General features: G+C 53.1%; 1 protein-coding gene across 2 annotated transcripts in view; it reads right to left on the reverse strand.

Annotated features, from left to right (window-relative positions):
* Positions 1–13,843: 13,843 nt before the first annotated feature.
* Positions 13,844–15,884, reverse strand: part of Sh3tc1 (SH3 domain and tetratricopeptide repeats 1) — a 45,151-nt gene continuing 43,110 nt past the window's right edge. For both annotated transcript variants that reach the window (XM_055623735.1, XM_055623736.1), the window contains exons 17-18: positions 15,494–15,690; positions 13,844–14,191 (exon numbers count right to left, since the gene is read on the reverse strand). In XM_055623735.1, coding sequence (XP_055479710.1) covers positions 13,934–14,191; positions 15,494–15,690 — 455 coding nt within the window. In that variant the 3' untranslated portion in view covers positions 13,844–13,933. The remainder of the gene's footprint in view (positions 14,192–15,493; positions 15,691–15,884) is intronic.

Raw genomic sequence — 15,884 nt, forward strand, 5'->3', positions numbered from 1 at the left:
CCATGATCACAATATGTTCCTTTGATATTTTTTAGGAACTGTTTGGCTTTATCACTTTCTTTTGGGTTCACCATGGTTTTAAGCAAGGGTATGTGGTGTGAGATAAAGGGTCTTCATCTGATTGTATGCAGATGTCCAGTTTTCCCAGCACCTTTGGGTCAACACTATTCTTGCCCACTGGGTGGTCTTGGAACCTTCTCCCTGACCCTCTACAGAAGTTATGATAGGTTCACTTCTGAGATGCCCCAGGCCTGGCCCTTCACCATTCAGCTTTGGGTTCCCAAAGAACCTGTGCTCATCCTTCCTTGGATGGTGCAGACTTGGTGTGTAGGCTGCCAGCAAGTTCTTGCAAGTCCTCTTCCTTCATCCTCCTCTCTCTTTCTCTCTGGAGAACTCTGAGCAGCTGCTCTCTCCCTGCTGTCCCAAATCACGGCCATGTGAAGTCAAGGAGGAACTGCCAACTGCCAATGACCACCAGCCCAACAGACTGACCTCCCTTTCTTCAGTGACTCTGTAGCAACGTCTTTGCTTCTCTAGCCCTCTAAACCTCCACTCTCTGACACTGCTCGGCTGGGGCCTGGCCGCATTACTTTCTTCCTGGTCTAAGTGCCCTTTAGTTTAAAAACATTATTTCCAGTGTTGGTCTTGTTAATTTCCCACGAGCTAAACTTGCTCTGTGGCAATTTCCCACTTTTACGGGATGCGTTCGGGTTACTTTCAGCCCATCTTCTCCTTCTCCCACTGCTGTCAACTTCTCTCCTCCTACAGGTCCCTCTTCCACATTCATGTCTTTGTGTTTTGTGACCCACTGAGTTTAACAAGGGTCATCTGTGTGACCATGAAGAGCTGTCTGTTGGTGCACTTACCACAGGGTACACAACTGAACACAACTCCTCATTCCCAGATCTACCAGCAGCCAACAACTGTGCAGGGAAGATATTTGTTTCAAAACATTTCTTTTTTGAGTCCCAGGCTGGCCTCAAATTTGGCAGTCCTTGTGTTATTAGCCTCTCCAGTGTTGAGGTTATTGGTGTGAGCTATCGTTTCTGGCTTTCTGCTATCTTTGAACAACAAATCACCACTCTTCCCTGTAGCATGCAGGCGATGCTTCCCTCTGTGTGAACAGTGTGTTAACATCATCATTGTCTCACTCCCTGTTGTGCCCTGACAAGATGTTTGAAACCACGGTTGTTCATTTGAAACCTACATTGCTGTTGACTACAATTCCCTGCCGGTGGAAGGTCTCAGGACTCCATACCTCTGCCTGTCTATGGGTCCTTAACCCAGCAGTGCTCTGTTCCATGCCTCCCCATCCCTGAGCCCTGCCACCACCTCTGTTCTTTGTTGCGGTGACATAAGCTTGCTTAGATCCTCTATGAGTGACATCACACCATCCTTGCCCTCCTGTGCCCAGTTTGCACTCTAGTGCTCAGTTATCTAGGTTCCTCTGTGTTGTAACCTACAATGGGATTTCCTTCTTTGAGGTGGAATAGTATTCCATTGTGCGCACACAACACATTTGCTTTACCTGCCTGTTGATGGACACTGCAGTTGCTCTCATACCTGCCAGTGGTGGACAGTGCTTCACCTGTCTACAGATACCCTCAGGGAGGAAAGAGAAGCCAAAAGAGCTGCTTGGCCATCCCCACGGATCTCCCTCTCCCTCCACTCTGAACACACACACACACACACACACACACACACACACACACATACACACACACACACACACACACCTCTGTCCTCTGATTCCTTGGTGTACTTCAGCCCTGACCCCTCCCACACCTCACCTGCTCTATGCAGCTGCAGAAGCTCCAGCCTTCACCCCACTGCCTCTTCTGGGAAGGGAGAGCTGGTGCTGGCCATGCTATGTGGCTTTTCTCTCCACAGCCCATCTTACCTTCTCTGCCACATCCAAAGGCTGCTTGCAAACACCCCCACCCCACCCCCATTGTACCTTCTTTCCCAGTGATGCCGTTGTGGTCCAGGATTTTCATTCTGGGATAATTATAGAGTTTGACAAAAGATGAACCAAGTCCCCAAAGAAAGATGCCCCTGTGCTGAGCGTCCATGGTCAGCACATTGCTACTTTTGCTTGCTCTTTTTGCAGTGCCCCATATTGCCCGTCTAAACCTCACATGTTAGAAATGTCATCCCTTAAGTCAGATTGGTGGGATGAGGAGGCTGGGCCTTTGAAAGGACATTGGGAATAGATGCCCTCGTGAGGGTGGGGCCCTTGGACAGCATTAGCGGCCTTCCGAGTGGAGGAGGAGAGTCCTGAGCCAGCAGATGCTTTGTCTCATGCTTTGTCATGCTCAGTGCCACGTCACAACATAGCATAGCACAAGGCTCTGGCAGACACCAGCAAACGCCATTGCCAGTGTTGAGGTTCCAGCCTCCAGAACTGTGACCCAAGCAAGCCTCTCTTCTTTAAACCTGAGTTATTATCAGATGTTTGGTTATTGTGTCAGAACGTGGGTTAAGTCATCTCCCTCCTCCCCTCCTTCCCCTCTTCCCTCCCTTACACGTGCTATTTTCAGCTTGTCTCCAGAGAGCAGCAGACTCTTCCTCTGCCCTGTTGCCTTCCAGCATGCAAGCCAAGAGCAGCATGGCCTCTCACATTCTCAGTGACAGTGGTCAAAAAATCTAACCCAGGCGTGGTTCTGTGGAGCCCGGAGCTGATGTGAAAGGTCAGACAGGCTCAGTCTGGAACCCGGTCCCTACTGGGCTCAGCTTGAAACTGAGGCTTCTACCCACAGCACTGTGCACTGCGTGTGTCAGCAGGAACTCCTCTCTGGTGGAGGCAGAACAGGCTTGGACCACCCTCTCCCCTGCCCTGTATGCTTCATCCTGTAGGCCAGACACATAGAGCCTGAACAAAGAGAACTGAGGATCAAAGAAGTGGAGCCTCCTGCCCCCACTGAGGTCAGTGGAGGGCCAAGCAGGCTCCGAGGACTCCAACTCCTGACCAAGAGCCAAGGACTGGGCTGGGCTGTTCCAAATGGCTGCAGGATTCTCTTCCCAGGACCAGCCAAAGATTTGTGGGGGTAAGGTAGACAGTCCTACACCCAGCATGTAGCAGGGCTGAGTGTCTACTCCTGGAAAGGGGTGACAGGGGCATACCGTCTGGCAGAGGGTGAATGGGAGGTTGAGGTGAGGTGAATGGGAAGTTAGGACAGGTGAGGAGAGGCAGTGCTGGCAAGGGGTTCCAGCTTGATGTTCAACTTGTGTGGCGGCTGGGGCTGGAGAGTGAGCTGATGTGTGCTCAGAGGACCAAGTCCACCTTGCTCTGTGGGAGAGCAAGGATAGGAACACAGAGTAGTCATAGCAGTGCCTCTCCCACAGGCATCCCCAGGGACACCTTGGTGGCACTTGGAGTTTCAGACCCACTGCCCCATTGACCTCATGTGTCCCAGAATGATGTGGTCAATGACAAACCCCACAGGCTGTTCCACGGAGGGGCAACTGCTCCCGCCAGCGGACTGCCCTGGCAACGGCAGGAGTGTGAGGCCCCTGTCAGCCTCGGCCTGTAATTTTCCTGTTCAGTGGGCAGGAAGCTCCAGCCACACAGCTGCTGTGGCTGCCCTGTCAGAGAGGGCCCCTTGCCTGCAGGGCTCTGGCTGGGGTCACCGCAGGCCCCCACGGGTATGTGCAGACACAGCACAGGCAGTTTGTGACTTCACTTCAGAGGCAGCTCCTTCCCACAAGCCCCACTGAGGTCCCCACTGACTGGCTCATGCTGTGGACAGGCTCTGAAGCCTTCTGGGAATCTTAGCTCAGGTCCTTCTGAGCTAGGAGGGAGCTTCAGACTCCCCCTGAGTCTGCTATGGCTCCCCAGTGCCTAGCTCTACTTCTTGGCTCCGTGAGGGTCCTCCAAGGATCTCTGTTGTCCTTTGCTCTTGCATGATACCCTCTTCACTGTCTTTAGTTGGGACCCTTTTCTACCTTCATGATTTGGTATTTGCAGTGGCTCCCTAAGCTGGGACAGGCATTGCCTCTGGACCCACATGGCCCTGGGCTTCCCTGACCTGTCATGTGTGACCTGTACAGGTGTAGCCAATAGAGTCCCACTGTCAAAGAACCTTTGTCTCTACTTGCCTATATTTGCCACCTATATTTGCAACCCAGTGGCATGTCCTCACCCCCGGTGATTCTCAGAACTCAGGACATGCTGTCCTGTGGCTTGGCTGGGCCACACAGAATGGTGAAGGCTGAGCCACACAGAACGGTGAAGGCTGAGCCCCTTGTGTGGCAGGTAGGGTGGCTGTTCCTGAGAGGGGTGAAGGCAGGGCATCCAGAGTGTGAGCACAGAATGTGCCAGCTCCCCTCACTGTGGCATCTGGGAACTGTGGTGAATATTGACCTTCTTCCGGGATTCTCTGATTGCTGGGGGGGGGGTGTTTAGTAAGGTTGAGGACAGAGGGCTAAGGAAGAGGGCTTCTTGTGTGGCACAAATGTGACCCCATCGAATTGGGAGGAACCCAACAGTGGCTATCAGGACTCTTGGCCTTCTGGACATTGGGCCAGCAGGGGCTCCTCTGGCTGGGACATGGTGGGAGGGAAGGGCAGCAGGGACCTCAACCATCAGTGGACTTGCTTGCACAATAGCTGAACTGAATTGACTGTGGTGGGCAGATCCCTGGACTGCGATCCAGGTCAGACCTTCAGCAACCCACTGGTGATCACCTCACAGAACCATAGGAGGGACAGCTTGGCCAGCAGCTCCACTGTGGCTCTTGGGCTCTCTCTACTGTAGTCCCTTTTCCTAGCAGTCAGGGGGCAGATCACCACACACACTGGCTGTGTCCATGAAGGTACAGAATAGTCAGCTGTGGGTACGGTGGGAGAGGTTACAGAGATACCTGAGCGGTCCAGAAGGCAAACTCCCCCACACCACACACACCTGTTCAGAGAGATAGGGGAGGGAGGACCTCACGCCATTAAGAGCGTGGGAGGAAACCTGTTTTCTTGTTGATCACACAACTCTGAGCAGCTTGTGTACTGCCTAGAAACCAACCCCACCGCTGTGCAGACTGGGAAACCAAGATGCTGAGATGATCTGACCTGACCTGAACCAAATCACAGGGGCATGGAGCAACTCTGAGGTCAGGGCCTCAGGGATCTGAGCACTGGTTCCATTACTGTCCACTCTGGCTTCAGAGATGTCACCCACCTGGCTCTGGCCCCTTCTGCCATGATCCCCAGAATCATCTCCCTGTCTTGGGGTAGGATCCTGGTAACACAGAGTCAAATGGCACGAGCTCCCTGGGGAAACATTTATTGAGCACCACTGTATACACCCAGGATAGATAGTGTCCTAGTTAGGGTTTTACTGCTATGAAGAAACATCATGACCACAGCAACTCTTACAAAGAAAAACATTTAATTGGGGTTGGATTGCAGTCTCAGAGGATGAATCCATTATTGTCACAGCGGGGAAACATGGCAGCATGCAGGCAGACATGGTGCTGGAAGAGGAGCTGAGAGTTCTACATCTTGATCCATAGGCAACAAAAGGAGATTGTCACACTGGGTCTAGCCTGAGCATATATGAGACCTCAAAGCCCACCTCCATGGTGACACATTTCCTCCAACAAGGCTACACCTACTCCAGCAAGGCCACACCTCCTAACAGTGTGTGAGCCAAGCATTCAAATACATGAGTCTATTGGGATTCCTATTCAGACCACCACAGATAGGGACATGTTTTCTGTTCTGCATTCAGAGCTGTCAACTATGTAAAGTGTTCTGCCCCTCAGCTCACACACCCCGTTCAAGTCACAGCCATGTCACCCCCCCGCCCTTAACTGTGAGCATCAAAAAATAATGCCACCATTCAAGCTGCTTTCACCTCAGCTATGCGGTGGGACATGAGGCCAGCCTCCCACAAGTTGAGGCCAAGCTAGGGCTTCCCAACTCTGTCCCTTTCATCTCAGGGACACTGGCTCCTTAGCTGTTCAGGAAATACCTTTGTGATGATGTCATCCTACCTCGAGACAGAGCTACTCTCTTGGCCAGTGTCAGCTCCTTGCAAAAGTAGCCCATCGCAGTTCAGTGTCCAACTGGGTTCCATAGTAATGGGAAGAGGGATTGCCTCTGACATAAACTGATTGGTCTGCTCTTTGATCACCTCCCCCTGAGTGAGGAGCAGCCTTACAAGGCCACAGAAGATGACAATGCAGCCACTCCTGCATTGTCTGATAGACTAAGATCAGAAGGAAGGAGAGGGGGACCTCCCCTATCAATGGACTTGGGGAAGGGCATGCGTGAAGAATGGGGAGGGAAGATGGGATTAGGAGGGGAGGAGAGAGGGGTTTATGGGGGGATACAAAGTGAATAAAGTGTAACTAATAAAAGTTTAAAAAAAAAAAAAAAGAGGGAATGAGGTTCTGCACCCAGCATGGGAATAGGGAATGGGACAGTTTATCCCAAGAGGTCAAGGGAGGTGTCCTGCAGAGCATCAGGGGTTGGGGTCCTGCAGGATGGTGTGTGTGAGGGTGCGTGGATTGACAGACTACAATGTCTTTAGCTTGATTCCCTAAGAATGCTCTCATCTTATCGAATATTTTTTAGAGAATTGCTTCTTTCTCATTGCAAAATATGTAGTGCAAAATGTATATTTATTTCATAGATATTATAAGATTCAGAGCTAGAGACATGAGGAACAATAACAAAATACATTTAAGAGCAAGGACCAGCTCTGTCTTTCTTCTCATTTTGGCTCTTGCCAAAATCCTCACGGGAGCGTCTGGGAGCTGGATCCATGGGTTACATGCTTGCCATGCAAGTGCGGGGACCAGAGTGTGGGTCCCCAGCACCCACATAAAACAGTCAGGGAGGCATGCTGGCTACCTGCAATCCCCATGCTCCTGATGTGGCAACGGGGTGCCTGGAGCAAGCTGGCTGCAGAGACCAGCTCCAGCTCCAAGTAAGGGGCTCTGACTGAGTAAGTAAAGTGAGTAACAAAAGAAGACACTGACAGCCTCTGACCTACACACACACACACACACACACACACACACACACACACACACTCCTACACACATGCAAACATGCATGCACAACACAATCTCAAACCAAAATCCTTTCAGAGCAATGGTGCAACCATAGTAGGGAATGGTTCACGGGCTTCTTAAAAGCTAGCTTTCACCTTGTGACCTACTTGCTGAATCCCAGCCTTTCACTCCAGAGACTTGCCCACACGACCTCTGGGACAGGAGGGCCCGCAGCACATTCATGTGTAACCACTGAAGACTCACCAGCTGTACCAAAGTAATGCTGAAGCAGCCATGGTCTGTCCCCAGCAAGCCACAGACAGTGGCTGTCGTCAACAGGAAGAGGAGTGGCGCTGGCCCCCACAAACCTGGGATGGATGCAAGGATTCGGTGAGGGAAGCATGCATGTCATCCTCTTCCACTGCTGGAATTGGTGGCAACAGTCCTAAGGCTGCCGGGGATGGATGGCTGAAGGCCCGTGGCAGCCAGGCATGCCTCGCTGCTGTGGCTGCCACAGGAATCTACTGAAATGGGATGAGATGGAGTCACAGACACTAGGACAAGGCCAGCACCCTGCTGTCATAATTTTGCAAATCTATAATTATTTCAAGATTAAAAAGTCAAAGTAGTGGGTGCTGATTTGAAGATGGAAGCCACCCCAGGCAGGGAAGACAGGCAATGAAGTCTGGGTGGCTGCCATCTGGGGGATAGAAGGACACCTGAGCAGGATTCTGTGTGCCCCTGGACTAAAGGGCTCAGGGCAGAGGAGCTTGAGGAAGAGGTCCACGGCCAGAGCTAGAACCCTGAGGGAAGGAAAGCTTGCCTGGTGTTTGTCCTGCCTGGCCCAGGGCTCTCCCAGGCTGAGCTCAATAAGAGCCCAGCAGGGAGGAATCTCCCTGAATAGAGCAAATGGGGAGGGGTGTCACCAGTCCATAAACTTAAAGTCTTTATGTCCCTCTTTTCTCACAGTCTATTCTTGATGCATCATGGCCATGTTGACTGCTTTCTTGAAAGGACATTTGTCATTTCATCCCTCTACTCCTGTTTATGGTGCTGGATAAACACACACTCAGGCCATAAGCAGGGGTAGACTACAGAAAGCCAAAGGAACTCCTGCCACTCCATCAGCGTGACTTTTATTCTCCCTCGGTGACTCCTGGCCTGAGTCTGCTCATACTCCAAACCTCCCATCTGGCAGCCGGCTCTATCAATCCTGCTTTGCAACCCACTCTGCAGGCACGCCCTGAGGCTCATGGTCAGTCAGGAGGTACTGTTTCTGTCTGGAATCCCGTGCCTGCTTCTTCCTCGATCCCTTCACCCCTGCTCCCTCAATCACATCTTGAGTCCTGAGGGTATGTGAACAGGACCAAGGAGCTAGGGTGACCAGGGAGGTAGGAAACATCTAAAAGTCTAGTGCAGCTTTAGCTTCCATGGATCAGGATCCAGGTAGGATCCCTGTGTTCCACTGTGCTCTCTGCGCCCCGTGCCCTATTGTCTGTTTTTGTGGGAGGCGTTATATCTTCCACACCAGCACTTCAGTTGCTCTGCGTGACCCTAGACCAGACACTCAGGCCTGAAAACCGGGTTGTGTGATCAGGGTGGGAACTGTTCCCTGAACTGCTGCAGAGTGACACACGATGACCTTAGGTCTGGCCTGTCTGGAGCCCCCGGAGGGCGTCGCATCCTTTTGGAACATGCTTCTGTGTTTTCACGGACAGTAACCAAAGGGTCAGAGAGGAAGGAGACCTGCTGTGTCTGTTCACTCTAGAGCTAGCCAAGGGTGTGCTGGCCCGCTGGCCTGAAGGGCTTGTGACTGTATGGGAAGCCTTAGGGAGGCTGGGGATCTCCTCCTGCCTGTGTCAGGGAGAGAGAATGGAAGGTGTTTAGGTGGATGCCATGACTGTTTAGAACGAATTGATCCAGGCATCATGATTCAATAGGGAGGACCCTGAGTATGGGGCTGAAGGGGCAGAGCTCCAAATCATTGTTGAAATCCTGAGCCCTTAAAGCAAAGGTACCAACCAGGAGGGGTATTTGGGGCTGGAGCAGGTCTAGCAGGTGATAGGTGAAAAAAACCTTGCCCAATGAACCTTGCCCTGGCCCTACAGACAGACAGAAGTGAGAGCCTGTTGTCTGACGACCGTGCAGGCCACAGAACAAGGTCATAGCAGCCACAACCGGCAAGCTGGATTTCTCACATAGTAGGCTATTCTGAGTATTTAAACAGAGAAAAGAAGGCAGCCTAGGTGGATAGGGTCAGCAGAAGGCCTGGCAATTGAAGGAAGGACCAGAGAGAAAGAGAACTGCCCCACCCCACCACATACCCTGTTCCCAGCAGCAACCTTACATACACAGCAACCTGAGCAGCTCAGGTCGACCATTGGGGTGAGCCAGTGAGTAAGAAGACATTCATGGGCAGGGAAGGGTGCATGAAGCCTGGGAATCAGGCTTAGGGGGTCTGTGAGGAGCAGCTGGTAACTCCCCAGGGCTCCGCCATGACTTGCCGCTGGTGAAGAAAGGTGGGCTGGTCCTCTCTGGTGTGGGGACTTTATAGTCAGAGGCTGGGGAGCCACAGCTGTGTGACTGCAGGGATTCCTCGCCCTTGCACAGCCCCAGTGTCCTCTGTAGAAGAGGCTGATGAGGCTGACTGCACAGCTAAAAAGCTATGTGTTTGCACTGTCTGAGAAGTGGGGAGTTCTTGGTGTGTGCGAGGCAGAGGAGGTTTTGTAGAAGGTGGGACATTAGAGCTCTGGGAGGAGGCATAGGAGTTTGCTCCACAACTTCTCTGACAGAATTTACTCCCTCCCTCCCCTCTGGACCCATCATCTGAGCCTGTGGCACACAGGGAAGGGACCTGGAAGAAAACCTTTGGGTTCTCTTGTCTGATCAATTTGGGTCTCAGTGTGTACCCTGACCATGCCCTCATCCGAATTGGCCTTATTCCATTTGGCAGGGAGCTGGCATCTTAGTGTGTGAGCTGGGATATGCTGGTTGCAAGAGACCTTGCTTGGACAGGTCCTCAAAACCACCCGCTGAAGTGTGGTTCCCAGGTCTTTCTGAGGTCACAGTGAAGGAAGCTGAGGCATGCAGTCCCATGCAGTCGCTCACAAGAGTCTGCAACAGTACACAGGGCCAGAGGAGCCCCTCCACAGAAATGTCAAACAAGACCCTGGGGTTACACAGGGGACAGTGTCACCCCGTGACTCGATAGATCATGGTCATGTGGGATTGTGGGCACACAGCAGCTCAAGGTGCAGGGGTGAAGAGAGGAGAATGCCTTAGAGCATCTGTCAAGGAGAAATCTGTTTCCAGACATTGCTTGTGCCTGGGACTTACAGGACCTGTGAGCTCTGCAAGGGGAGCAACCCCTCCGAGCCATGCCCCATGCCCCACTGTGACACGGAGCCCACCCCTTCACATCTTCTATCATGAGAGGCACCCCTCAACTTGTAGATAAGCTTCCACCCCAGCTCCTCTGTCTCTACCCTGCCCCACTTCCCGGTTCCTGATTTAACAACCTCCTTCTACCTCTTTCCTTGGAATCCCCAGCAAGAGAGCCAGAGTGCCCTGGAGATGCCAAGTTACCAACTACTACCCTGCAAATGCCATCCTCACCAAATCTGTCTTTTTGGAGAAAGGCAGACTCCTAGGTGGGTGGCGGCCTGGATTATCCAAGTGGCCTTGGCTGCCTTCCTGTGTCCTGATTGGAGTGAGGAGCAGGGAGACAGCCCCCACCCTCACAGACTGATCATGCCCAGAGCTAGTGTATACCGTGCAGCCCTGCGGCCTCAGCACCCAGGGTTGCCATGGCCACGGCACAGGTGCTGGAGGATGCTCCGCCCTTTCCAGCCACCTCTCTCCTAGCCTCAGCTCCCAGGGTCTGTTTCCCACCATCTCTGGGACACCCCTCAATCCCACAGTGCAACACCTCTAGCTGCCAACCTCAGAAGTTTGGGGCAGGAATTTGAAGATGGTCAATTGTCAATCATAGTTGATCCAAGCAGCCTGTGAGTTCTGCTCTGGCAGAAATCCAATGAAGGTGGCTTAGGAGCTTCTCGGGAAATATAGATCGTATTAATGTACACTAGACACATGGCCCCGGAAAGCAGCCTCTGGGACTCCTGGGAAGAGGACAGGCTCCTCCGAAGAGCCTCCCCAGAGGCTCAGAATCATTTCCTGCCTGGTCTCCACAAGGTGGGAACTTTCAACTCAACCTCCTGACCCCCTCACAAACCGCCTCTGCCAAGACTGAGCTCCTCTGCACTGGCCATCATGGGACCCACCCAAGGCCTCAGAGTCAAAGATCCAGGAGAGTGGGGTGCGGACAACCTCCTGTGATTGCTGCTCATAGGGTGTTCAGGAAGGGACTAAACAAGCTTGTGAAGCAGCTGCTGACATGGAGTCATGTGGAGCAAGTGGGATCTCATAAGCCCACGAGCCTGAGCTCATGAGCATGAGCTCACGGAGAGCGTGGTGGGCAGAACGTTGGCCCTGTGTGATGGATTCTTCGTTGAAACTTTTTGCAGTAAAATACAAGTGACAGGAGAAGAGTCATCGAGGGTTCACACCCTCCCATGGTTCCCATGATCATATCTGAGATGGACCAGGACCTGGGAGAGGCTGATTTGCTCAGAAGCTTTGTGGATTGGATGTGGCTGTACCCCAAAGGCATGTGTTCTGATGCCATTGGTGGTAGGTGAGGGTGAGCACCCACCCACCCACCCTCCTTGACTTATGTGGGATTTTCTAATGCCCTCTGCTGGCACTGGTAAGACTTTCATGAAAGCCAACATGTAACTGACTCCTCCCTGGTGCTTCTTTTGATTTGTCCCCACAGAGGCCCCACCCCCATCCCTTACGGGGAGAGAATCACCCCCTCCTGTGTGAACCGCTGAGGTCAGGGCTAGTCCAGCCTCGCTTGGCCCCCATACAGGCCATGCTGGGAATGGGTGTGTCCACAGGCATCACTGAATGATGACTGCTTGGTGGGGCCTCTAGTCTAGAAATGGCCATTTAGAGTGAGTACATTGCACAATGGTTCTTTCTCAGCCCTCCCCCCCCCCCCCCCACTGAGGCAGGCATGATGGGAAGGTGAGGGGAACTACGGAGGTTCTGCAAGCAGGGAAACATGTTGGTAAGGAGTCAACAGCCACTTCCCTCCTCCTAGAGCAAGCCTGTCTCTGTCCTCAGACATACCTGCAAGTTCACTTCCCGGAGGCTTCAGGCTGATAGGTCCCCACAGAGATGTTCTCAGCCTACTGACTGGGTCATAGCAGCATCCTTGACCTCCAGGAGCCAATGCCCCTGCTCTTTAGAGGTATAAGCCTAGAATTCCTGCCTCTTTAGGACACAGAGGCTGTCAACCCAAGTCTGGCCCAAAGCACTGGCTTTGCAGAAAGGTCACAGGGGGCAGGGAAGGGCAGAGTGGATGTCATTTGCAACCGCTTGAAGCTCTGACTCAGGTCACACAGAGGGTCCTAGTGATCCCCCACACGCTCAGCACCCTCAACACCTGCATCTACCTACCCTTGGACAAAGCTGGAGCAGAGAGTAACTGCTCCCAAGTGTGTGCTGGGGTGGGGCCCATAGCCTCAAACTCATGTGTGAAGGCAGCTGACACGGGGGCTCCTTCTAAAGCCCGGGCAATGGGCCTGCTGGCTGCTGAGGTCTTCAAGAGCCCACAGGAGAACACCAAGGAGATCTTCAGCCTCCACTATCCACTCCTGCCTGGGCAGGGAGTCTGCAGGCTGTTTTGTGTCCATGTCACTTCGTCTTGTCAATCGCACAAGCTCAAGGTTGGGCTTCTTTGGTTACAGATAATGGGACAGAGGGTCTGAGGGTGCAAGACAGTAGACACTGTTACTCAGCCTTGGTACAGCATGGTATGGCTATTGGGGTGTCCTGGACTCATGAACATCCTAATAGGACACAGCGCTGTGGCAGGGCCAGTCCAGGAAGCACCCTAAAGCTCCCAAGCAGCCTGCAACCCAAGTCTCACCTCAGCCCCAAGGCAGCCATTTTGCTTCAGGGCTGACCATCCTGGGCTCAGAGTGATCTACCCACAAAGGCCCTGCACCCCGAGATAGCTGGCAGCTGAGGATGCCCCAGTGGACAACTCCTTGCTGGACAGCGGGCAGGTGATGACCTCAGCCATGTGTCCTTAGTTGCCATGACAACTCTGACTGATCCCAGAGTAGGTCACCACTACCCTTCATCTTCAGTTAGGCTACCTCCCTTCCTGCTGTGGCCCAACCCACCCCAAGAATGGGACTGTCAGCAGCTGGCCAAGGACTTGGGTGGGGGAGGAACTGGTGCTGGGAAGTTCTCTGCTGCCCCCTGGTGGGCAGACGGGGAAGATCATCTGCTTCAGGAGGGCTTTGAAAGGTAGACAAGGCTCCTTGGTGTTCAGCAAGGTTGTGTGGAGAGGACACCCTAGTTCCTGCCTGAAATGTCTGTTTTGAAGAGGGAATTAGGGAGAATATAGAGTTCTGGGATACACAGGGGTTCCTCTCAGGCAGGTACTGTGAGGATACAGGCTTGTGTCATATACACAAGAGAGCAGTGATAGCAAAGAGGCTGCCTTAGGCCCAGGCCACCTTTTGATAGACAAAGGGATGGAGGATGGAGGTAAGTGATTTGCCAAGGCCACACCATGAAAGCCAGCAGGAGATTCTGCCTACACCTGCTGGCTTCAGTCCTCACTGAAGACAAGGTAGGGCTAGGCTGAAGTGGGTCCAGAAAATGGATGGGTCAGGGAGCTGGGAGAGGTGGAGCCTGCAACCACAGGCAGGCCTATCACACACCTAGAAGATACCACAGTTGCTGAAAAATATTTACTACTGTTTGGTCCTTCAGTGATCCCCCCCACCCCCAGAAAAAAAACTGCCTGCACCCCAAGAAGAGGAAGTGTCCCCTTGCACACGCCCCTTCTCAGGCTGTCAAGATGGGTGGCCAGAGGCCAGCCAGGGTGCCCTGCCACAGAAGCGCTGGGGCACCAGGTTGGTCCTGCGGAGGTTCAGTTCTGAGGCAAAGGTCCTTGCTTTCTGGTAGAAGAAGAGGGACATCTCTCGGTCCATGAGGAAGTGGTGGTAGATGGTGGCCAGGCGTGTGTAAATTTTCAGCTGAGCCTTCTTGTGGCCCAGGTCTACGGCCGCTGCCAGGGCCAGCTGGTAATAGCCGGCTGCATCAAAGGGGTCCTGTGGGTAGATGTCGTTTGAACGGGTTCAGTTGAGTCACTGAGTGGGGTGGGGGACACATGGAACATCCCCCAAGGGCTACACAACACAGGGTCACTCTGATTCACCCTCACATAATGGGCAGAGTGAGAAGTGGAAATACCTTGAGCGACCAAGGGCTACACTCTCCCAGGCTCGCTCTCATGCACACCCCCGTAATGGCTGACCCACAGGGACACCTCAGGATCCTATGAGAACATCCCATCTTGCCCTATCACAGTCACAGCCTCTTCCCAACAGGGCTGGAGCTTCCTAGTCCTTGGTTTTGGACACCTTTTATTGCTGTTGTTGGGTTTTGCTCTTTTTTAGTTTTTGGAGACAGGGTTTCTTTGTATAGCCCTGGTTGATCTGGAACTCACTCTGTAGACCAGGCTGGCTGAGAGCTCAGAGATCTGCCTGCCTCTGCCTTCCTAGTGCTGGGATTAAAGGCAAGCACCACCACCACCCAGCTGGATACCATTTTTTAAAAGGTGTCCCAGCTAAGGGCACACCAGCTTGGGGGCTGGCTCAGAGCAGCTCCAAGTCCACCTCAAGTGTGATCCAGAAATCCGGGTGGCATTCCTCACTCTGGGTTCAAGACCACCCCTCCCTGGCTGACTCTGTGACATGAGGAAGTATGAGGGGTACCTGGTACCTCAGGATAGAAGTTCTGAAGGAGACAGCACTCAGCTAGGTGGGAAGGACAGCCAAAGTGTGTGCGAATATGTATGTGTGTGGTAGCTCGGATTCACATGTGTGCCTACAGCTGTGACCAACAAGGACTCAGGCAGCCTGGCATCAGCGTACCCCTTCCTGAACCTCAGTTTCCCTCACTGTGAGGCAGGAGGGTATCATCTCCAGCTGAGTAGGAAAGACAATGCCAAAGAGTTACAGCACGGAATTGTGGAGGAAGGCTGACATCCTGGGTGGGCTTCCTAGAGGAGGCACCATGATGTGAGTCTCAGGGGTCAATGGTCATAGATGTCCCTGTCCCTTTATGTTCCTTTGGGGGATCACCACATCCGGGAAGGTCCCTAACTACTTTCCCACTGCTGGTATACTGTGCCCTGTGCCCTCTATTTGTTGCATGAGAGGGCCAAGCCTGACCAGCACAAGAGGTTAGCCCTGTCTGCTGAGCTCGCTGGCTTCTCACAGCCAGGCCTTGTTCTGGGAGAACGTGAGGCTCCCGTTGCCTCCACTCCTGGGAGGCAATGTCTGCATGTACAGACCCCACACTCAGGCAGAGCAGTGCCTCGACCCCAGGATGAGACCCTTCTTGCCTACCTTCAGTTCATAGAAGATGATGTCACCCAGCACCAGGTACACCTTCACATAGTACAGGGTCTCTTCATCGAACTCCAGGGGTGAGCTGCAGAGTGACAGAGCCTTGAGGAAGAAGTGCTCGGCCAGTTCTCCTTGGCCCAGCCGGTGGTGCAGGGTAGCTAGCCGGTGGTAGGCCACTCGCTCGTTCAGGCGGTCACCTGAGGGTGTGGGTGGGGGTGGGGGGTGAAACAGGTGTGAAAACACTGCCCAGTGGGGCAGGCAGGGCACAAGACAATTAGGAGAGAGCTTGTAAATGCAGCTGTGTGTAGTCACAGCCTTTGCCCCGGAAGCTCTAGCTAGTCATTTCCTGTTCCCCGACTCATTTTCTCACTGTAGAGGGAGCTAATGACAG

This window comes from Psammomys obesus, unplaced genomic scaffold (genome assembly GCF_907164565.1).
Source record: "Psammomys obesus unplaced genomic scaffold, mPsaObe1.curated_primary_1811, whole genome shotgun sequence".
Taxonomy (NCBI): domain Eukaryota; kingdom Metazoa; phylum Chordata; class Mammalia; order Rodentia; family Muridae; genus Psammomys; species Psammomys obesus.